Raw genomic sequence first — 22,598 nt, forward strand, 5'->3', positions numbered from 1 at the left:
TTAGTGTAACTGAGCACTATAAATTATGGAAATTATATTATGATTTTATTTTACTAAATCTTTCTTTCTGTGTATATTTTTTGTTTTATTTTGTATTTTTACAATTTTATTTCTTTATTCTTTAATTGCAGAGAATTGCTATTTCCAATTTTTGTTTCATATATCTTAAAAGTCTTTAGTTGATTTTTGTTTGTTTTCTTTCTCCAATTACAATGTACAGTTCGGCCGTTTCTCTTTTTTTGGGATCAAACTACTAATATCATCAGATAAAAAAACTTAACTCCAAGAATGGAGTGAGTATTTGTATTAGAAAAAACTGATTTAGCCACTAGTATAGTGAGATATTATAATATTAGAAGGTATGGAAACTCTTCTCTGTTGTCCTACACTTGACATAATTAAGTTGTTGTTGTGAATTGGTTCTATATTTGTGATAACTGGGAATACATCTTTATGTCTTTCTTGCATGATCCTTAATTGGTTTACGGTTCGACCATTTCTAATATACTGAGAGTAACAGAATATTAGATGTTGATTATCTCCTTCCAATTAGGAATGCACAGAATGAGAGAAATTCAAGGTGGTACCACTTTACAATTTTGTCCTTGTATCTATATAGAGTTAGTTTATACATTACTCTATCTGTTTCAAAATGTAATCAATTTTAATTAAAATCTGTAATATTTAAGAGTTATTACTTTAGAAAACTGTCATTTAATATATAAATTTAATCAATTACACAATAATTTACATAATTTAATTGGCCACACAATATCCAATAAATATAAAGTTACATTGAAATATAAAAACAATTTATATAGTGAAACAAAAAATACTTTTAAACCATTATATTATAAAACAAAGGAAAATTGAAACAAAAAAATACTTTTAAACCATTATATTATAAAACAAAGAGAATATTCAAATTATATTGAAACATTAGAATAGTAAGAATCAGAAAAGCTGAAATCTCAACGTCGATCATTTACGTCGGCCATGCCTTAGACCATTTCCAATGTATTTCTCTATTTTTTTTCTCTCAAATAGAGAAATTTTATAGTAGAGATGGATTTGTCTCCGATGTATTTTTCTATTTTCTCTCCTGAAAAGAATATTCTTGATATATTCTTTTATAAGTTTGTGAACATTGAAAACCAACCCAATTTATTTTAGTATTTTATAAAATTATGATATTATTTACACTAAATATTTATTTACAAACTATTATGTAAATAAAAATATAATTCTATTTATATAAATAATATATTTCACTAAAAAACATTTTCGGTTATAATTGTTTAAGTAAAAAGTTAAAGGATTATTTTGTAAAAACAAATAGAAGAGGTGACAAGGCAAAAATATAATTTTTCATTGGCTGATTATTTTCGCCTATGTGTACACTCTATCAAGGATTATATCCTCTTTTTATTACTTGTACGATAATCCAGCCTAAAACAGTTAGGGTCGATCAAAAATTATGACCCGACCCCATTAACATGCAAACTCGACCAACCTCTGTTATTAACCAATTTCAATTTTGCGAATAAAGACCTGAGACGAGACCTAAGACACCATTGATAACATCTTTCGGAATGACAGTCTTCCAAATTACTAACCTTCTTATTAAGCTATTGAATATAAGCAGGCACGTTACACTTGAACTTGAAGAGATGACCAGTAAGTGCAGAGTGTGATAGCCCTAAGACTTCACCTATCGCTGAAGACAACTTCAAGCTACAAAAACCCCCCATTACCGTATGCTTTCAGAAGTAACAGCAAAACATTTATGAATAGAGTCGAGATGGAAACATTCGAATGGTCTTAAAAGAGATAGGAAACAGAGTTCATCAATTATTTAATAGAGGCTTTTAACGCCTCCAACACACAAACCATGATAAGTTTTAAAGAAACGCAGACATTGTTGTTTCATGATACGACACAGGACAAGAGACTTAAAAGCCACCACGGAGACGCAACACCAAGTGAAGGGTTGACTCCTTCTGAATGTTGTAGTCGGCAAGGGTGCGACCATCCTCAAGCTGCTTGCCAGCGAAGATGAGACGCTGTTGGTCTGGAGGGATTCCCTCCTTGTCCTGAATCTTAGCCTTGACGTTGTCAATGGTGTCGGAGCTCTCAACTTCGAGGGTGATCGTCTTTCCGGTAAGAGTCTTCACAAAGATCTGCATGCCACCACGGAGACGCAACACCAAGTGAAGGGTCGACTCCTTCTGGATGTTGTAATCAGCGAGAGTTCTGCCGTCCTCGAGCTGCTTGCCGGCGAAGATCAAACGCTGCTGGTCGGGAGGAATACCCTCCTTGTCTTGGATCTTAGCTTTGACGTTGTCGATGGTGTCGGAGCTCTCCACCTCGAGTGTGATAGTCTTTCCGGTGAGAGTCTTAACGAAGATCTGCATACCACCGCGGAGCCTGAGGACGAGATGAAGGGTCGACTCCTTCTGGATGTTGTAATCAGCGAGAGTACGTCCATCCTCGAGTTGCTTCCCGGCGAAGATAAGCCTTTGCTGGTCCGGTGGGATTCCCTCCTTGTCCTGAATCTTGGCCTTGACGTTGTCGATGGTGTCCGAGCTCTCCACCTCAAGGGTGATGGTCTTTCCGGTGAGAGTCTTCACGAAGATCTGCATCTGTAATTCACCAAAAGATGAAGATCAATACTCTTTAACTCAGATCAATTGCGAAAACAACAAAGAAATCATTCACAGAACAGGAAGAATCGCAACACAACCAACCCTAAAATCAAAATCACGACGAGATCTACTCGTCTAATCTCAATTATTTGACTGCTGTAACCGATTCAAATTCGAAGAACAGAGGATCAATAACGATCCAATGAAACAGATAATCAAAGAAGAAGAAACGATAATATAACCTTAATCGTAATAATCAAAATCAACAAGTTCTATAACCGAATCAAATTCAAATAACAGATGAGCAATTGCGATCGAACGAAACAGCTATTCGAAGAAACACGAATCTAACCTTGATCGTAATTCGCGAGAGAGAAAGAGAGAGAGAGTTGAAAAATTTGTTTATCGATTTGTGAATGAGAAGAGGTGTTTAGGGTTTGATTTATACAAGAGGATGAGCAAGACTCGGTCACGAGAAAGCTATGGCTGTGAAGCAATACCGAATAAGAGTTTGACACGTATTAAGCGTTAGTTACACGCAACCTTTTTAATGGAAGATAATCTTTTCTTTTCTTTGCCTTGATTTTAGGTTTAGGAAAAGTATATTTGAGTTGATAACCCCACGACTAGTGTCTTGGCTTGGCTGCATTCTATTTTAACGCCGTTTCTTTACTAACTCCACAACAACCACAGTTTCTAACCGGCCGTAACAGAAGCCGACGCTGTGATTTAACGTATCGTTATGATCGATGCTATTATTATCATTCTTTTATTTTTAATCAACGGTGGAGCTAAAAAGGGCAAATCTAAAATATCACATTTATAAGTTTATGTCACAAAAATAGTTCTCAAAAACTAAAATGACCAAAATAGCATTTTATGTTTTGAAAAATTTAATTTTTTTTTTTATTTTTCAAAAGAAATCTTTTCCCAAAAACTCACTCTCCAACTCTAAACCCTAAAACCTAAACTCTAAACCCTAAACCCTAAATCATAAACCCTAAACCCTAAATCGTAAACCCCACCCCTTAACTCTAAACCCTAAACTCACCCCTAAATTCTAAACCCTAAACCATAAACCCTAAACCCTAAATCCTAAATCTTAAACCCCACCCCTTAACTCTAAACTCTAATGTCTAAATTAGTTTACCATTGGGGTATAAGTGTATATTTATCTCTTTTAATAAAATATTAATACTATTTTGATCATTTTTATTTTTATAGGCTATATTTGTGACAAAAACTTTTTAATGCTATTCTAGTCATTTTGTCAGCTAAAAATGCCAATAATTGAACCATGGGTCCGACTCTGTCTACCCTATTTTCTTTCTTTTCTTTCTTTTTCCTTTTTAATGCAATTGGAGTTTTCAATTAATTTTAAAAAAATAGAATCTTCCTGAAAATAACATAATGTTTTTTATTTTTTAGTGGTTTTGGATATTTTTGCATGATTGTGGTATCAAGTTGGTAAATGGGGTTTTTAGTTTTGAATTTTAAAATTAAGAAATTTTCCTGAAAATAAATGTTTTCATTTTTAGTGGTCAAGCATATTTGCATGATTTTGGTATCAAATTAGCAAATGGGTCTAAAGGCAATGGGCGTGCTATCTACTTTAAATTTTTGTTTGGCAACATAGATAACAGTTAAAAAAATATAGTGCTGTTTGGAAACATAGATAACAGTAACTTAAAAAGAAAATTAATAGGCTTGTGCTATTAAAAAAATTGAAAATCCATTACATTATATTAAAAAGTAATGAGTTTATGTTACTTGATATACATATCCAAATCAAAATAATAATTTAAAATTGATTTATATTAAAAATTCATTCAAAAATATACATATATTCAAAAGTTGATTTTTACTAACATATTTTCCAATAACCATTTATAAAAATGTTTTCGATATATATAAGAAAAATACAATACAAAGCCCAATTTCAAATACCAACTTAAATTATGGTTTTTATATTTCACATTGAAATTAAAAATATAATATATGTGATTATTTATATGATTGTACGTATAAAATATTATTAATTATAAGATTACTTATTTGATTGTACGTATAAAATACGATTAATTATATGATAACACATATTTTTGTAACCTACGATGATGACACATATAGGATATATAATAGTGATTAGGGGTGGGCGTTCGGATTCGTTTTCTGGTCTGTTTGGGATTTCGTGTTCGATTCAGATATTTGAGGAGTCGGTTCAGATTTGGATAACCAATTTAAATTATTTAAAAAAATAAAAATTTATTATATTCTTTAATTGTTTAAAAATCTATAAACAATAGAATATATTACATATACATTTGAATAACATATGTCAAAGTACCTAAGTTAACATATAAATTGGCTTGGTTTAAATATTTGGATAGAGAATTACAAATTATTTAAGTATTTTGGAATTTTGAGTATATTTTAACTATTTTATATATTTTCGTTTGATTATTTGTATATATTTTCAAGTATTTAAACAAACTTAAAAGTATCATATATATTCATGTTGTTTTTATATATATTAAATCTAAAAATAATTAAGTATATAAATCTATTTTGGATACCCAAAACACTTCGGTTCGGATTAGGTTTCGGTTCGGATTAGGTTTCAGTTCTTCAAATACTAAAATTTTGAATAATTCGGATATTTAATTTATTTGGTTTGGATTTGGTACTACTTATTCGGATCGGGATCGGTTCGGTTCTTCGAATTCGAGTTTTTGGCGCAACTCTAAATAGTGACATAAAAAATAAATAGCATCATATATATTTTTAAAAAATACATATGCGCGGATCAAAATATAGTTTAAGTTAATTTACACATCAAAACGGACCTTGTCTGGGCCTGGCTCGTATTTAAGATATCGGGTTTATTCAGTCAATGAAAGCCTTGTCGAATGATTTTATTTGTTGATAGTTCTACTTACTGGAGGGGGCTTTATGTTGTTTTTCCTAACAGAAGTACGAAAGATGCGTCTGAAAGAGGAAGCTAGACTGGACAAGATGTATTGGTTCTTGAGATTGTTAGTGGCAAGAAGTGTAGGCCAGTGTAGCAGTTTCTATTAAATAGATAGCTCAGTTTGTAATCTGGTTACATATGTGTCCTATGTTCTTGTCTACAACAGCTTGTGAATTTGGCAGATTATTACTGTGAGGAGTCATTAGATTCAATTTCCAGATGATGATCACCTATAGCTCCGTTACATTTCATGTGCCTCCATCACCTGGATTGCTCATCATGAATTCGAAACACATTATTAGTCCATGGATTGTCATTCAAAACAGCGATTGTATTCCTTGTTCTACAGATAATCTTTTGACCAATACTATCACTCCTCGCGAAGATTCTTTCTTCTTCACTCTGGAAAAATAACCTTAAAGGTTCAGCACCTATTTGTTTTTTGTAGTACACGCAAAGTTCCAGCCTTTTTAGCTTGTGGATACAAAAAGTATCCCAATATCTGTGGAAGCGAGTTCCCTTGACATGAACAAGCTTTTTCCTTTTTGTTCAACCAATATTTTACATTTGATTGAAAATCTTTTCATCTTATACCTCTTAATTAAAGATTATCATTAACTTTTTTTATATAAAACAATTAATGTTTGTCAATTAGATCATCCGATAGAAAAGCCTTTTCAAACACTACTCAAAGCTCAAATGTTACCAAGAAGTTGGTCAATAACAACAAGTTCCTCTTTTTCAGATCAAATGTTATCTTATTAGTAATGTCTTTTAGTTGCAGAAAGCTGTGAAAACAAAAGACAATTTTGGAAGATAGCAAAAAATTAACTTGAATAACAAAGCTATGAGGAGGAAGGAGAAGGTTGTTCAGATCTAAGAACCACCAGAAACACTTCCGTTGAAAATCTCAATCGTATCACCATGATCAACACGGTGCCACCGGAATGACCGGTCATCCTCCATCACATTTTGTTTGTATATAAAGAAATAACCTTCTTGAGGCAGACTTATCTGAAACCTCTGTTGAATCTTAACCAACTCCTTCCTCAGCTCTCCCACGTTGTCACTCGCGTTCACCTCCACCGGAATCTTCATTGTCCCGCTTTTCGGCAGCACCATCACTCTCAGCTTCTTAGGGTTGTTGTTGTTGTTGGTCCTAGCCATCATGACAGGCAAATCTTGACCGTTAATGATCGGTTCTGTTGAGTTTGACGGTGGAGATTGCTCGGTTTTGAGCACTTGATTGTTGTTGCGGTGTTGGTCGGTGCCTGGTGAAGAGCTGATAATCTGTAGATGAGAGTTGTTGAGGATGGCACATTGTTCGATGTCGTGATCGTCTTGGAGGACCTTGCCTTGGAAGAAAAGGGTTTGTTTGGAGACAGGGATACGTTGATACTTTTCGATCTTTTGTTTGATCTCTAGCACTGTGTCCCAGTAACCTAGTTCAATGCAGAACGTTGGGCCTCTTTGTACCTCGAAGAACACATCCATATTGTGATATATCAACAGGTGTTTCAAGATTAATGGAGACTGAGGATGAAGAGGAAAGTAACGTAACGTCATCTTCGGATTTTTTGTAACGATAATTTCCTCATTATGTGTTAACTACTGGACTGACCTATTTTCATGGATTCTTGGTTTCATTTTTTTTTTTTTTTGTTCTTTTCGCTTTTTTCTTTTTCTTTCTTAATATCGAAAATGCTATTATCTTTCAGTTTATTTTCATTGTTTTTTTTCTTGACAGCAACATCACTAGAAAAACTAATTATACGAAACAATAAAATTCTGTTATAGTTATTGTCTTGGTTTACATTAAAGTATTGTGGTTTTTGGATGGTTCGAATCATCATTCCACTTCATGGTTAGGTAAATCCCATGTTCTAAAAATCGGCGTCACTCTTCTGTCCCGATTTATACCAAATCGTTTTAAAAATCGGATATCTGATTTTCTCCACCTAGACCGTCCAAATGACCGCCTAGCCGCCTAATCTTTTTTTTTATTTTTTTTAATTTTTTTAATAATAATTTTATTTATTTATTTGATCTAAAATTTTATAAATATCATTTATATTCATAATTTTGATGAAAATTACACTATATTAAGTTTATATATTCTATTTATGTATTTTATACAATCTTAAACATGAAAATGTATTAATGTTATACACAATTAAAGATTAACATGTTTTATAACATAGTAAACAATCTAAAAATTCCGCTCCGCATAATTTCTGATTAATCCCCGATTTTCTCTTTAGGTGCTAGGTCTAACCCGACCTCCCGACTAACGCCTAGCGCGTTCCCGAACAAGTGGTAAATCTGATTTATTAACAATAATTGGTTCCAAACTAAAAATCTACCCCCTCATCATATAATAAATTTCTCGTTTGTACTTTTAAAACTTGTTTTTGTCCGGCTTATCTAAAAAGTCAAGTTTGTCGAGTTGTTTAATTTCTAGAATCATTTATATTTATGGATGAGATCGTTGGAACTATTTTTGGGGCAACTCGATTATCGAAATAACCGGATTTTGGAAGCATCAGATTCCTTATTATGAGCACTATAAGATAATATCTTCATATATATGTCAAAAAAAATTCGTTTAAATGAGACATGAAAATATAAAGTAGGTGACTTAAAAAACTTGTAAAATTTCAAAAATTTGGCTAAATGTAAAAAGAAGTAAATAACTACTTTGGATATTAGTTTATGAATTTGGATTTTGAGTATGAATTTGTTAGTTGGAACATTTATCTACCCTTGCGATTTTTTTTCCAAACGGAACCAGACTGAACCAAAATTTTCAGTTTTTGGTTCGGTTTCGGTTTTAAGTTTGGTAGGATCTTGAAAAATAATTTAGTTTTTGATTCGGTTCGGTTTTCGATTTTTAACAAAAATTAAAAAAAAAACCCAAAAATAACCGACAAATTGAACTGAAGTTAACCGAAAACCCCAAAAATAACTTAATTTAACCGAAATAACCAAATTTAACCGAAAATGTCTAATATTTTTAGAAAATTAGACCGTAATTAACCAAAAATGTCTAATATTTTTAGAAAATTAGATCGTAATGAACCAAAAACCAAAAAAAAAATCAGTTAATTTCAGAAATAAAATTGAAAGCTGAAATTAACCGACAACCGAACCGAAATTTATTCGGTTAATTTCGGAATTGGTTTTCAAAATTTCGGTTAACCGAAAACCGACGGTTCGGTTTCGAAAAATTTAAATCGCAGGGCTAATTTTATCCATTAATATTTATTATTTTGTACCAAATTTATATTAATTATTTGTGGCGGATTTAATTTACACAAAATAGCACATTATTATTGTTGTGAATTTGGTCAAAAATAATATTGTCAAATTAGTTATGTGATGGATGGAATCTTGAGTAGTGATGGTGTTTGACTCAGCTTTACTCTGATTCAAGACATTCAACACAAATTAAGAACTCCATAATTACACCTATTTATGTTTGTTGTGGACCTGTGGTATTGCAAAAAAAATTATATATCATAACATCATTATTTGTAACATAACGTAATGATGGTGGTCTTCACTCTTTTTATTATTTCTATATAAGAGCTTCTTAGCTTTATAGAAATAGACATACGAGGCTACGAACAAGAAACAAATCCCAACTGATTCTCCCATTTTGAATACTTTGTTATTTATTTTTTTTTTTAAATTAAGGTACACCACAAAATTTTGGTTCATTATTTTCTATTCTCGAATGTTACACTTTAGCAAAAAAAAATTAACATATGGGACCATGAACTCATAGGTATATGACTAAAATATAACAGCTTTAACAAGTTGTATTTCAGAGGCTTTATACGATTATTCTCAATAATTAACAAAAACTAACAAAAAAAAAGTTTACATGCATTGTGTTCACTTTACGTAACCTGATTCTTTTCTTCTCCATACACTTCAAGAACTATTTACTTTTCTTTTTCATACATAACCCCCAAACACTCCAAACTTTCCTCCCATACAAAAAAAAAACATCCTAGTATACTCAAAGCACGAAATGACACCAGACCGGACAACTATCCCGATCCGGTCCAGTCCCGGGTCTCAAACTCCCCGGTCTCAAACTCAACCCATGAAGCGTCACCATTCAGCTAGCTACTATGCTCACCGGGTCAAAGAAAGTCTCTCAACCCGAGTATCCAAATTCATCTGCGCAATGTTCCTCTTGGTCCTATTCTTCATAGGCATCATTGGTTTCATCCTCTGGCTCAGCTTACGCCCTCACCGACCACGGTTCCACATCCAAGACTTCGTGGTCCAAGGTCTCGACCAGCCTACAGGATTCGAGAACGCGAGAGTTGCTTTCAACGTAACCATATATAACCCTAACCAACACATGGGCGTATTCTTTGATTCCATGGACGGTTTCATCTACTACAAAGATCAGCGGGTCGGGTCAAGCCCATTGCTAAGCCCGTTTTTCCAGCAGCCGACTAACACAACGATAGTGAGTGGGACTCTTACAGGAGCTTCTTTAACGGTGAATAGTAACCGTTGGACTGAGTTTAGTAACGATCGAGCTCTAGGCACGGTGACGTTTAGGCTTGATATAGTTTCAGTTATTCGGTTTAAACTGTCTAGGTGGATTAGTAGGCACCACAGGATGCATGCTAATTGCAATATAGTGGTTGGACCGGACGGTTTGATCATGCCCAAGTTTAACCATAAACGGTGTCCTGTCTACTTCACTTAGATTGATTGATTTGTTATTTGTTGTTTTATCTTTTGTATTTTACTTTTCCTTTTGATTGATTTTAAATTCTTGTAATTTGGATTTGAGAGTGTATGAAAACATAAGATAATGTTTGGTTACAGAAAGTAAGAGTTTGGTTAATGTAATAAGTTATGGTTTCCTCTTGCTCAAAATCTTAGCTTCTACAATCTGCCTTCTCCATTGATGAATTGGTACCTGCAATAAAAACAGATTTTGTAAGAAGAAACAATGTTTTTTAGAAGCAAAAAACAGAGTCTGGCTCTGTTTTAGCTTTTGTTTTAGTCAGACACAGAGAGATGCTTACAGCAGGAAAGCCACCGAAGTCCCCTGGTTCGGTAATGCTTTTGGTAACACAACTATTTGCAGCTAGTCGAACCTATTAACCAAAAACCAAACCGGATATTAGATGAAGAGCGGACAAAATTAATCAACTTGAGAGGAAGACTAACCTTGGATACAATTGAGACATGGTCTCGAACTGCAACACGTCCTCCTAAAACTACATAGTCACCGATCCTACAACAAACATTGTCCAAAAGCTAAAATGTCATGCAATAGAATTATAAAGGGTATTCAGATTCCAGGGCTAGAAGCATTTACTCTGCTGAACCAGCTATGCCTACTTGGCCACAGAGCAAGCAAGACTTGCCAATAACCACATTGTGGCCTATCTGCATCACAAGAAGAAGAAAAAATAATGTTTATTCTCATTTTGCACCGGATCTATGGTGAGTTACAAGATACAGAAATCTAAGACGCACCTGAACTAAATTGTCTATCTTAGTATCATCCCCAATCACTGTTTCTCTCCAGCTGCATAGATTTGTAAAAATTATGGAGATAGTGAACAATGTTATATCGAGTTTTTTTTCAAGGAAATAGTCTGCTTACCTGCCCCGGTCAATGCATGTGTTTGCTCCAATTTCCACACGATTCCCTATCTTCACATTTAAAGCCTAAGGAGAACAAGAAACAAGGGATTACTAAAGAGAAAAAGTGCTACAAATACTAGTGTATTCAGATTCAAGAAAGCAATCTTACTTGAGGCTTCTTCACCATGTTTCCCTGATCATCCACGTAAAACCCAAATCCTGAACAGTCAAAGAGCAATCCCAATTCTCAGAAGATAAAGGAGGAAAAGCATATTGAGTTACACTCAGAAGTTAAATGCTCTGGTCCATACCATCTTGGCCAACGCAGACTCCATTATGGATGACACATAACTCGCCAATACTACAGTTGCTAACTGAAACATTATACCTGTAGACAAAACCCAGCAAGTAAAAATTCTTACAACATTTTTACTAATAACATGTGCAAGATGTGTAAAGCCAGCAAAACGTTTACCCTATCTTAGTAGAAGGACCGATTTTGACTGATGGTCCAACAACAGTGTTAGATCCTACATGAACCTCGGCACCCAATATAGCTTTTTCGTGAACTACTGCTCCAAACTCAACCAGAGCCGAGGAATCAATTACGGCCGAGCTATGGTATGTTCCTCCTCCATTTCCCCATCTTAGAAACCCTTTGTCAGCATCACCTCCGAGACTTGTCTCTAATCTTTTACAGTTACAAAAGAAAAGAAAAAACACTCACACACACAAGAAAAGAAGTATCATCAACAACTAATTAATTACATAGAATACAAACAAAAATTCACCATCTTTGGAAATCATGAATTACATAGACTCTTAATATGGTATGTTCTTCAAAATCATGAATTACTTTTCTTCAAAAATCTGTTCATCTGGGCTTTTTAACTAACTGTATTCCTCATGATCATGCTGTAAAACTATATCGAACACCTTCTCCTCAAGCATCATAACACAGCATCTTTTCTGAAACTTAATAAAGAGGCATTTGAGACCCACCGCAAGAAGTATCTGTATCATCAACAGCTAACTACATAAGCATACAAACAAAAATTCACCATCAATCTTTATGACATAAAAATGATTCGCCATCTAAATGCCATATTCAAGACTTCTCTTCACAAATATGTTCATCTTGCAATTCTTCAAGCATCAGAACACAGCATTTCAGATCTATCTTACTTACACACAAAACTGATAAAGAGAGGTCTCAGATGAAAATTTCGACACATATTCTCAAAGCGACATTACCACAAACACGTGGTGCGCACAGCAACTAGATGAGATCAATGCAAACACAGCAGAACTCGTGTTTTAGAAAGGGATAAGTTCGCAGTGAGACTCACCCGTCATATGGAGAAGAAGTAACAGTGATGGACTCAGTTGTTTGACCGGAGCAAACGCATAAATTTCGGCAACTAGAGAAAGAGCCTGGTAGCTTCTTCTTCAAAAGGACGCCTTGAGCGGAAACTGAGAAAAGTCTCCGCAAGTTTGTCGCCATAGAAGAAACTGAAGAATGCTTGCGACACGACCAGAAGAAAAGAAAAAAGAAGAAGCTTGTTCGGAAGATCTTGGTTCAGATAATTGGCGACGGTTCTGTCCACTATAACGGCAAAATTGTGGATGTCTAAAACGTTATAGGGGTCTATTTTAATAACACTAAAACTATAGGGACTTAAATGTTAATCTCAAGACTATACTCGCAAAAAATATAGTTGGGATAATGAATAGAGAAAAAGACAAAAATAGCACTAAATCGAGTTTTTGTTTCCAAACTAGCACTTAAAATCAAAAGTCACAAAAATAGCAATGTTTTATCAAAAGTCACAAACTTAGGGCTTAGAGTTAAAGGGTGGGGTTTAGGATTTAGGGTTTAGGGTTTAGAGTTTAGGGTCTAGGGTTTAGAGTTTAGGGTCTAGGGTTTAGAGTTTAGGGTTTAAAGTTGAGAAATGAGGTTTTGGGGATAAGATTTCAAATTTTGAAAAATAAAAAAATTAAAATTTTCAAAGGATAAACTTAGAAAGGTGCTATTTTGGTCATTTTAGTTTTTGAGTGCTATTTTTGTGATGTAAACTTAGAAAGATGCTATTTTGGAGATTTGCCCTAATGAATATACGAGGCGTTCGGCAATTCTGGGTCCAGCTTGTTACTAAAAAACTGGAGATTAAGCTGGTTATACACAAGGCCCTAGTTTTTAAACTTTTTACGGGTGCATTTCGATATAAATGTATAATTATATAATGAGAAAAAGACAAAAATAACACTAAATCAAGTTTTTGTTCCCAAACTAGCACTCACGGTCAAAAGTCACAAAAATAGCACTTAATGTTTTATCAAAAGTCACAAACTTAGGGTTTAGAGTTAAAGGGTGGAGTTTAGGATTTAGGATTTAGGATTTAGAGTTTAGGGTTTAGGGTTTAGAGTTTAGGGTTTAGGATTTAGAGTTTAGGGTTTAGAGTTTAGGGTTTACAGTTTAGGGTTTAGAGTTTAGGGTTTAGGATTTAGGGTTTAGGGTTTAGAGTTTAGGGTTTAGAGTTGAGAAATGAGGTTTTGGGGATAAGATTTCAAATTTTGAAAAATAAAAAAATTAAAATTTTCAAAGGATAAACTTAGAAAGGTGCTATTTTGGTCATTTTAGTTTTTGAGTGCTATTTTTGTGATATAAACTTAGAAATGTGCTATTTTGGAGATTAGCCCTTATATAATTAATCAATTTAAATTTGGTTAGATAACTAATTTGTAAACGTGGCGTAGTGGACACTAAAGAGATTTGGTTTCAATTCATCCCGACTTTGAATAGTGTTATGTTCATTTTTGTTCTTTTTATTTATTTTTTTTGTCTTTAATGAATGGTAGACTTGTAAATAAGTCTTCTTCTTCCTCAAATATTTATTACAGTTTCTATGCATCTGTAAATTTCTTCTACCTATCCTCTCTCTATTGCCCAAACGCAGTGTGAACACCGTAATCCGGTATTACGGTGGTCGGAGCTTAAGATCTGATATGCTAGATTTTTGAGATTGGGTTAGACTCGGTTCGGAGCTATTACTCGGCACTTTTTTCCTATTCTACGGTAAAGGCGGAAAAAACTCGTTGCACCACCTCAAGCCTCCGATTTGCCCCTCTTCGCGGCGGTGAGTCTCCGATCACCATATAGTCGGACGCGTACTCGCCAAGCCGACCGCGTTTTAGAACATTATTAATTTGTAAGATTCCCGCAACCTTTGACCAAACAAGATTATTTAACCAACATCATTATGTCAATGATTATTGATTACGACACATCTTGCAAATCTCTGACAGAACATTTTTAGTTTCATTTTCTGAACAAGTCTTACCAATGGATATCGAAGCTTCAAAAGAAAAATCTGATTAAACAATCTTAATTATCAACGACTCAAGAACTTATAATCATAGAAATTAGACCTTAACCTCAATTCCAAGAAACTTCCATGATTAATATCAGGAAACTCAAACCCATTATCTATCATTTTGTAATAATCTCAAAGAAACAGAGCGAAAAACAGAATAATACACATGTCTTCTTGTTTCAAATCCTCTGTTTCTCTGATCTCAGTGTTCTTCTTTATAATCTTTAACACTGTTTCTTCTGCAACAGATCCAACTTATCTCTTCCACATATGTCCAAACACAACAACATTCACAAGAAACAGCACTTACTTAACCAATCTCCGAACCGTTCTCTCATCTCTCTCCTCTCCAAACGCAGCTTACGCCTCCCGTTTTGATAACGCAACCGCTGGTGATGATAACAACAGAGTCTACGGCGTTTTCCTCTGCCGCGGAGACGTCTCAGCCGAAATTTGCCGTGATTGCGTCACGTTCGCGGCCAACGAAACGCTCCAAAGGTGTCCAAGAGAGAAGGAGACGGTGATCTGGTACGACGAGTGTATGGTAAGATACTCTAATCAAAGTATCGTAGGTAAAATGAGGGTTATGCCTGCTGCTTTCTTGTCCAACACGCAAAACATTACAGAGAGCCAACTTAGCCGTTTCAACGAGTCTTTGGCTGCTTTGTTGATCGATGTCTCGGTGAAGGCGGCTTCGAGCTCGATAAAGTTTGCTACGGAGAGAGCGAACTTCACGGTTTTTCAGACCATTTATAGCCTTGTGCAGTGCACGCCGGACTTGACTAATCTTGATTGCGAAAGCTGTTTGAGACAAACGATTAACTGGTTGCCTTTATGTTGTGATCGACGAATTGGCGGGAGAGTAATCGCTTCGAGTTGTAGCTTTAGATATGAGCTTTATCCGTTTTACAATGAAACTATTACTGCGGCTACGCCGCCACCTAATGTGTCTGCCCCACCGCCGCAGCTTTCTTCCCAGCCTCCAGGTGAAATCTTGAAACGTTTAGAACACAAATCTTGATACTGTATGAACATAGAAACATAGTTTTTGATATTGTGTTTAGGGAAAGGCAAGAGCTCGACAGTGATAGTAACCGCGGTGGCTGTACCGGTCTCTGTCTGCGTGTTACTTCTTGGTGCTGCATGTTGTTTACTGGCAAGAAGAAGAAGAAGGAATAAGCTCAGTGGTGAAGGAGAGGATCTAGGTAAAGTTTGAGCCAATCTTGTCATTTGCTAGTCTAGTTTAGTGTTGGGCATTAAGGATTTTGGTTTGGGTCAAGCTCGGGTTATTCGGATTAGCGTGTTTAGGACCTGTTTAGAAACCGAAGATTTTCCGGATCAGATTGGTTTGGGTAGTGTCGGGTTCGGATCGGGTTTCTATTTTTTTATAAAACCAAAGTGGAAAACCAAATTAGAAATAGTTCGTGTTCAAAGCCAAAAACCGAAAGAAATCCCGAAAACCTAAGTTAAACCTGAAAAAACCGAAAAAATTCAGATAATTAGGGGTTTTGGATATTTTTATTTATAAATTACATTAGATATATATAAATTATAAACATTTTTTTATTTTTTTATATTTTGAATATTTGGATACAGTTCGGTTCGGTCCCGGTTTGGTTTTGGTTTTCTAAGTTTAGAGAAATAGAAACCATTAAGGTTTTTTTCTAAATTTCGGTCCTGTTTTGGTTTCCGTTTTTTTCAGCCGGTTTTCAGATTCCGGATAATATGCAGAAGACTAGTCTAGTTTACTGAAAGTTTTTTCTTTGAGATTTTCGTCATTTTTGAATGCAGATGAAGATGGTATTACATCAACAGAAACACTACACTTCCAGTTCAGCGAAATCGAAGCAGCAACAGATAAGTTTTCAGAGAGTAACAAGCTTGGTCATGGCGGGTTTGGTGAAGTGTACAAGGTAACTAAATCTTTGTGATCATAATAACTCAACAAACCCAAAAAGATACTTTTGTGTAAAAGTTCACAGTAAAAACCATTCAGGGACAGCTTATTACCGGAGAAACAGTAGCCATAAAGAGACTATCTCGAGGCTCGACACAAGGAGCAGAAGAATTCAAAAACGAAGTTGATGTAGTCGCCAAGCTACAACACAGAAACCTTGCTAAGCTTTTGGGATATTGTTTAGATGGAGATGAGAAGATACTTGTCTATGAGTTTGTACCAAACAAAAGCCTTGACTACTTTCTGTTCGGTAATAATAACCAAATTATCATTCATTTCAGTTCTTTTGCGTTTGTATGATTGTTTCCTTGTATGTAGATACTGAGAAGAGCAGACTTTTGGATTGGCAAAGAAGATACAAGATCATTGAAGGGATAGCTCGAGGAATACTGTATTTACATCGAGATTCACGGCTTACAATCATTCACCGTGATCTTAAAGCGAGTAACATACTCTTAGATGCAGACATGAGTCCAAAGATCTCAGATTTTGGTATGGCAAGGATCTTTGGTGCTGATCAAACTCAAGCCAATACTCAAAGAATCGTCGGTACATAGTAAGAGTTGTTTCTTCTTCTTTTTGTAAATCCAAATCTTTTGATTCTAACAAGTACTCTCTCTAGTGGATACATGTCACCAGAATATGCAATCCACGGGCAGTACTCTCTGAAGTCAGATGTTTATAGCTTCGGAGTCTTGGTTCTTGAACTTATAACCGGCAAGAAAAACAGTAGCTTCTATGAAGAGGATGGTCTTGGAGATTTAGTCACATGTGTGAGTGGATATATATACCAATAAAAGAATGTTTCTTATTACTGTTATCAGGAGCAATGAAAAAGTAACTTTGCAGGTGTGGAAGCTATGGGTAGAGAATTCACCATTGGAGTTAGTAGATGAAGCAATGAGAGGGAGTTTTCAGACAAATGAAGTGATCAGATGCATTCACATTGCTCTCTTATGTGTTCAAGATGATTCTTCCGAGAGACCTTCAATGGATAACATTCTTGTAATGATGAACAGCTTCACTGTTACTTTACCGATTCCAAAACGGTCTGGGCTTCTTCTCCGAACCATGAGACACTCCAGAGTTCAACGGTCAGGAGCCTCTCCATCTGATCAATCTTTGACAAGCAAGTCTGTTGATGATTCTTCAATCACTATTGTTTATCCTCGTTGACTTTTTCCATGTAGTTCCAACAGTGTTGTGTTTCAAATTATGTGTAACAGAACAATAAGTGTTTACTTATGTCCTATAAGACAACCTGCATCTGGTAACATAACTGATAAAGCTCTGAATAAGAACGATACTGTAGATCAATCAATTTCTCATACAACAATAATAAGATAGCAAGTAGTAGTTTCCACATTCAAATGGAAAGCAAAAGATGCAGAAACAAATCTGCATATGAACTCAAGAGCTTCATACAGCAAGACACTAAGTCCAAACCACAATCAGTTATTACAAACCTCTAAAGCAATTGCTTTTGTGTTATACATCTCAGAGAAACTCTCAAAAGCACTAGTCTTTAACCGTAACTGAGGCGATTGTCGATAAGTTTTGAGGAAGTTTGTCTTCGAGGTATCCCAATCTCACATGCGTTGACTCTAGCAGCAAACCTAAGAGAACAAAGGGACTCTCCAGTAGAAGTTGGATCCGGTGATATGTTAACAAACATTAACGTCTTTGAGTCACCTCCTAAACATGGCTGTTAAGAAAATGAATCTCCTTTATTAGAATGATCCAGATAGACTCAATATATGTGCAGAATGATTCAAGAGTACTAATGTAATCTAACCTGCAGCAGATATGTCAACTTCGAGTTTCTGAAAGGAACATGGTCCTCTTTCTTTGCCAAAGCAAATATAACATCACTCAAAGCAGACAAGCTTTTGTTTATTGCCTGGTGAACCAAAGATTAGAGCGTTAGTGCATATACTCCACATGAATAGCCTGAAAGACTGTAACTTTGAATCATGAAAAAGCAAAAACCTGTGTCTCCTTTAACCGCTCTCCTGTTGCTCCACTCTTTGAGAGTCGCTCACTTCCAGCAAGATCAATCAAGTTAAGAACACCTTGTACCTGCTGTTCAGTGCTCTGAAATACGAGAGAGCATTGATGTTAAAGAAGAGTTTCAAAGTGAGAAATAAAAACAACTAGAGAGACAGATATTAACCTCATTCACACCAGAAATCCGAAGAGTAAACACGAAATGACTCCTCGAGGACTGCTCATTCATGTGGGTCTTTCCAACGGACCTACAAATGACTCCTCAGTGTTACATTCAGCTTTGTAAAATGTGGTGACAGAAGAATACAGTGTAACATTGTTCTCAGAAAGCCACATCATTGTATACTACTACCTACTAATGTAACACTTGAATGTCGGATACGGCAAATGATAAAAACAGGTCTTAAAACTGAAGACAAACCTGCTCTGAGCAGCTTGCTGCAAGAGTGAGGAAATTTGACCAATGCTGCATACATCTATTATAGTCAGGTCACTGACATGAGTGTTTCCATTAACATCATGCGTGATTGCATACTGTCTCCCAGTGGTGTTACTGTCTCCTCGCACAGACTCTATCGCAATTGTTCGGTTTGTAGTAAGCAAGTCCCTTATGGACTCATTGTAGATCTCTAACATCGAGACCTACAAATGAACTTAAAATAAGAAACAATGCTAGCAATGAAAGCATTAAACAAATGTTAAACCATTCTGGGAGAAACCTGTACCTGCATCTTGTATTTCCAGCCTTGTGCACTAAGAGCCTGACTCGTTTTGAATATTTGTTCAAGTGATCGAGGGATCAGTCCCTTCTGCTCTGGCGCTTCAGGCCTTCCCATCATGGTATAGGTTTTGCCAGAACCTGTTTGGCCGTATGCAAAAATACATACCTATGTCCACAAAGATTTAAGAAAGGCATATGTCAGAAGATCAGTAAAAGTGTTGTCAGCTACAACTACATACGCACAATAACCATGATTCAACAAGATAGTCAGAATAAAGAGAAAACAAACCTTGTAGCCATCCAATGCGCTTTGTACAAGTTGAGAAATTTCAAAGAATACTTCCTCCTGAGAAGCTCCATGGTCGAAGACCTTGTCAAATGTGAATGGATGTTTGTTACCTGAGAACACAAATAGAGCACAAGGCATGGCAAACGAATTAATGTTTAGGACGGGCATATATTATCCTACTTGAGCAACCGAAAATTAGGTGAGTCGCTGAATTTACCACTTTGGACAACATCAATGCCTCTGCCAAGAGATTCAGATGATGTAGGGTAAGCAATGACGCTGGCCTCTTGGCGTCCTCCATCATCGGGTAGCAACGGGCGCACTCGGCAGAACACACGTATGTTTCCTTTCAGTTCCTAAAATAAAAGCTTTGCTTAGCGCATATAGAGAAAGCTGCTGGAACTTAACATGCATGTTGCTAATTATATTTACTTACAAGAATGGTGTTGTGAAGCTTCTTCCTCAACACCTCTCCTTCAAGAAGTTGACGTTCCGTGTCTGCAAGGCGGTCTTGCAGCTCACGCATACGTTGTTTTTGATCCTCAAATTCTGTCATAGTAAGAGACATAGATGCATCTACCATCTGTCGAAAGGAAATAAGAAATGTCAGTGTCTGAAAATTGGCATATCACCCATCCAAAGTTGACCACACCATTACCTTTAGCTTTTCTTTAGCAAAAGTTAATTCCTGCTCCAACATTTTTATACGCTCTTTTTGCAACGCACATGTTTCCTGCACCATAAGATTGGCATATTCAGACAACTGTATATAAGACAGAGAGGCAAAATTTCTACTTCTGAACTAACCTCCAACGATCCTGATTTTGCAATCAAAATGTCCAGTTCATGAGATGACTTTCCAACACTCTCTTTATACTTGAGTATCTCATCAGCCAGCTTCTGTGATTGTGCAACCTGGCGATCACGATCATCTCGGACTTGTTGAAGCTCACTCCGAAGGTTCTTGACTTCAGTCAGCAATGACTCCTTTTGTTTAACTGCTTCATCTTGAGTAACCTTTATCACAGAGGGAAAGAGAAACAAACTAAGAAACAATTAAATCACTAACAATTTAAGGCATGCAGTAGATGAAGGATATTTACTCGGCTCGATGCTAGTTGATCTTGTAGTGATTTACTGTGACCCCTTAGTGTAGTAAGGTTCTCCAGTATACTCGACTTTTCTTTTTCAGCACGAGTCTGTGCCTCTCGAACTGCTTCAAGATCAGTCTGAAGTTTGGAGTTATATTGTTGCAAACTTGTGTTGTACTCTTGCAGCCTTGTGTTGATATCTTTAAGGGTCATCTCCTAGACATCAGAACAATTCATTTAGCACAACAGCTCGAAGATTATGCAAAGAGCTAATCCTCTGAGTTACATAGATGATGTACCTTATGCTTGCCAGCCGTTATCTCTTCTTTCGCTTTGTCAAGCTCTCCTCTGAGAGAATCTCCAAGCTTTTCAGCTGCAACTCTACTTTCCTTTTCTCTTTTGTGGTTCTCAATTGCATCCTAGTGATCATAATCAATAAGGAGAAACCAAACTTAATAAGAGACTCTTTGGGGAGATAAGCTGCACCAATGAATAATCCTTACCAATTTGCTCAGCTCCTCCTTTGAGAACTTCTCCTGTAGTGACGCTATCTTCTCCTTCATCTCCGCTATAGTTGCTTGTAGTTCTTCTTCTTTGGTCTTTGCATCCAACTCTACAAGTAATTTAGGAACAACATCAGCATTCAGCGACAAGAAAAATGATGTACAGACAAGGATAACGCAGGAAACTAAGTCACCTTTCTCACAGAATCTTTTCTCTGCTGATTCCAGAGAAGAACGAAGATTCTCCTTCTCCTGAACATGGGTTTCGTCCACTTGTTGGAACCATTTAACACAAACCTTAAGCCTTCTGATAATATCAGTCATCTGCTCAATTTTACCCTACAGATACCCCCAAAGGAACGTTATTTTCAGTGAAAAAAACAGCAAAAGAATAAACTCCTCTATCTTTAACAAAACCAACCTTAGTATCAAACTTCCCAGCTTTAGCTCTCTCGTTAAGCAAAGCCAAGACTTCATCTTTAGTAAACTCGACTTTACTGCACTCCTCCACGCTTCCCACATCGCTGTTGGCCGTAACATCTTGTCTGTTCACTGTGGAAGGAGCCTGTCTTCTAGCAGTACCACCTTGCGTCTCCACTTTCCTTCGTCTATCAATAGGTATACTAGAGAGCGGCTCCCTTCTCTGCAAAAAATGGTTCAGAAAAACAAATCAATCGCAAGGACCCAACTATCCTCAACAAAGTATCAGTGTGGAATTTCAAAAAGACGTTGACTTGATTTGATATGCCATAGAGCTAAACCCTATTTTCAAACAATTAGGGGTAAAGATCTCTCCATCTACGAACAAAAGATGTAATATTTAAATCTCAATCTAAGGAAAACACAAAAGAAAAGGCTTACGGCGATTGGGCTGCGAGGAGCGCGATTCTGATTACGGATCGGCATCTTCCGACTCTGGATCCGAGCTACGCGATTGAAGCCAAATGAAAGAAGATTTCTTCCGGAAACCTCCGATTGAGTAACAAGAATCTCGACAGAAGTTGTTTCTTCTCAGTTAGAGAGCCGATATTAGGTTTCGGCCCTTTTTGTGATTTGGAGAAGGATGAGAGAGAGAGAGAGGAGGAGGAGCCTTTGTTATTTTGAAAGTTTGAAAATAGATCTTGAGAATAATTGTAACGTTACTCTTGGTCCTCTATATGCTTATTTATTTATTCCACTAATACTTTAAAAGGTATGGGCTTTATATGGACTATAATCTCGGCCCATCTATGTTAAACTAATCCGTAATTTTCTTGGTTTTTTAAAAACTTGCGCGCTCCTTAATTTGAATTAGTTTAGTTAAATTGGTATTTTAATCAAGGCTATTCCACGTGCAAATCACACTCCTGGTGCAATCTATCTCAATCCTACGTGGCGATACTGAGAATCAGAAAGACACGTGTCAGTATAATAGT

The 22,598-nt window shown here is 35.9% G+C and overlaps 6 protein-coding genes across 14 annotated transcripts; 2 read left to right on the plus strand and 4 right to left on the minus strand.

Moving 5' to 3' along the window:
• Window positions 1-1,828: 1,828 nt before the first annotated feature.
• LOC106349084 (polyubiquitin 11) lies at window positions 1,829-3,199 on the minus strand. Its single transcript, XM_013788989.3, has 2 exons — window positions 2,998-3,199; window positions 1,829-2,642 (listed from the first exon to the last, which is right to left on the minus strand). Exon 2 carries the CDS (start codon window positions 2,640-2,642, stop codon window positions 1,953-1,955), a length of 690 nt encoding a protein of 229 aa, XP_013644443.2. The 5' UTR covers window positions 2,998-3,199; the 3' UTR covers window positions 1,829-1,952.
• A 2,956-nt stretch (window positions 3,200-6,155) lies between these two features.
• Window positions 6,156-7,279, minus strand: LOC106349085 (ubiquitin domain-containing protein 7SL RNA1-like). Its single transcript, XM_013788990.3, has one exon. It carries the CDS (start codon window positions 7,180-7,182, stop codon window positions 6,493-6,495), a length of 690 nt encoding a protein of 229 aa, XP_013644444.1. The 5' UTR covers window positions 7,183-7,279; the 3' UTR covers window positions 6,156-6,492.
• Window positions 7,280-9,652: 2,373 nt separating this feature from the next.
• Window positions 9,653-10,506, plus strand: LOC106366850 (NDR1/HIN1-like protein 26). Its single transcript, XM_013806519.3, has one exon. It carries the CDS (start codon window positions 9,653-9,655, stop codon window positions 10,346-10,348), a length of 696 nt encoding a protein of 231 aa, XP_013661973.2. The 3' UTR covers window positions 10,349-10,506.
• Window positions 10,404-12,870, minus strand: LOC106349081 (probable UDP-3-O-acylglucosamine N-acyltransferase 1, mitochondrial). Of its 9 annotated transcripts, none has more exons than XR_007328490.1 (10): window positions 12,591-12,870; window positions 11,717-11,932; window positions 11,553-11,629; window positions 11,411-11,460; window positions 11,261-11,325; window positions 11,131-11,182; window positions 10,970-11,040; window positions 10,819-10,908; window positions 10,674-10,745; window positions 10,404-10,564 (listed from the first exon to the last, which is right to left on the minus strand). XR_007328490.1 is itself a non-coding variant. In XM_013788980.3 (10 exons), exons 1-10 carry the CDS (start codon window positions 12,743-12,745, stop codon window positions 10,499-10,501), a joined length of 891 nt encoding a protein of 296 aa, XP_013644434.1. In that variant the 5' UTR covers window positions 12,746-12,865; the 3' UTR covers window positions 10,404-10,498. The 9 variants fall into 9 exon arrangements, 8 of the variants coding, with proteins under 8 accessions (XP_013644434.1, XP_048624222.1, XP_048624217.1 ...); XM_013788980.3 differs by having other exon boundaries at window positions 10,819-10,885; window positions 12,591-12,865; XM_048768265.1 differs by having other exon boundaries at window positions 10,819-10,885; window positions 11,717-11,927; window positions 12,591-12,838.
• A 904-nt stretch (window positions 12,871-13,774) lies between these two features.
• On the plus strand, window positions 13,775-17,748 carry LOC106349080 (cysteine-rich receptor-like protein kinase 25). Its single transcript, XM_013788975.3, has 7 exons — window positions 13,775-15,601; window positions 15,680-15,820; window positions 16,407-16,528; window positions 16,612-16,822; window positions 16,891-17,128; window positions 17,195-17,345; window positions 17,422-17,748. Exons 1-7 carry the CDS (start codon window positions 14,782-14,784, stop codon window positions 17,746-17,748), a joined length of 2,010 nt encoding a protein of 669 aa, XP_013644429.1. The 5' UTR covers window positions 13,775-14,781.
• A 133-nt stretch (window positions 17,749-17,881) lies between these two features.
• LOC106349078 (kinesin-like protein KIN-14D) lies at window positions 17,882-22,325 on the minus strand. Its single transcript, XM_013788973.3, has 17 exons — window positions 22,045-22,325; window positions 21,605-21,826; window positions 21,378-21,522; window positions 21,184-21,293; window positions 20,980-21,099; window positions 20,693-20,896; window positions 20,397-20,606; window positions 20,248-20,322; window positions 20,026-20,172; window positions 19,807-19,945; window positions 19,590-19,699; window positions 19,305-19,466; window positions 19,001-19,221; window positions 18,746-18,827; window positions 18,562-18,666; window positions 18,368-18,472; window positions 17,882-18,277 (listed from the first exon to the last, which is right to left on the minus strand). The coding sequence occupies exons 1-17, from the start codon at window positions 22,087-22,089 to the stop codon at window positions 18,098-18,100; spliced, it is 2,382 nt and encodes a 793-aa protein (XP_013644427.1). The 5' UTR covers window positions 22,090-22,325; the 3' UTR covers window positions 17,882-18,097.
• Window positions 22,326-22,598: the final 273 nt, after the last annotated feature.

The sequence above is a fragment of the Brassica napus genome, chromosome C9, assembly GCF_020379485.1.
Source record: "Brassica napus cultivar Da-Ae chromosome C9, Da-Ae, whole genome shotgun sequence".
NCBI lineage: Eukaryota > Viridiplantae > Streptophyta > Magnoliopsida > Brassicales > Brassicaceae > Brassica > Brassica napus.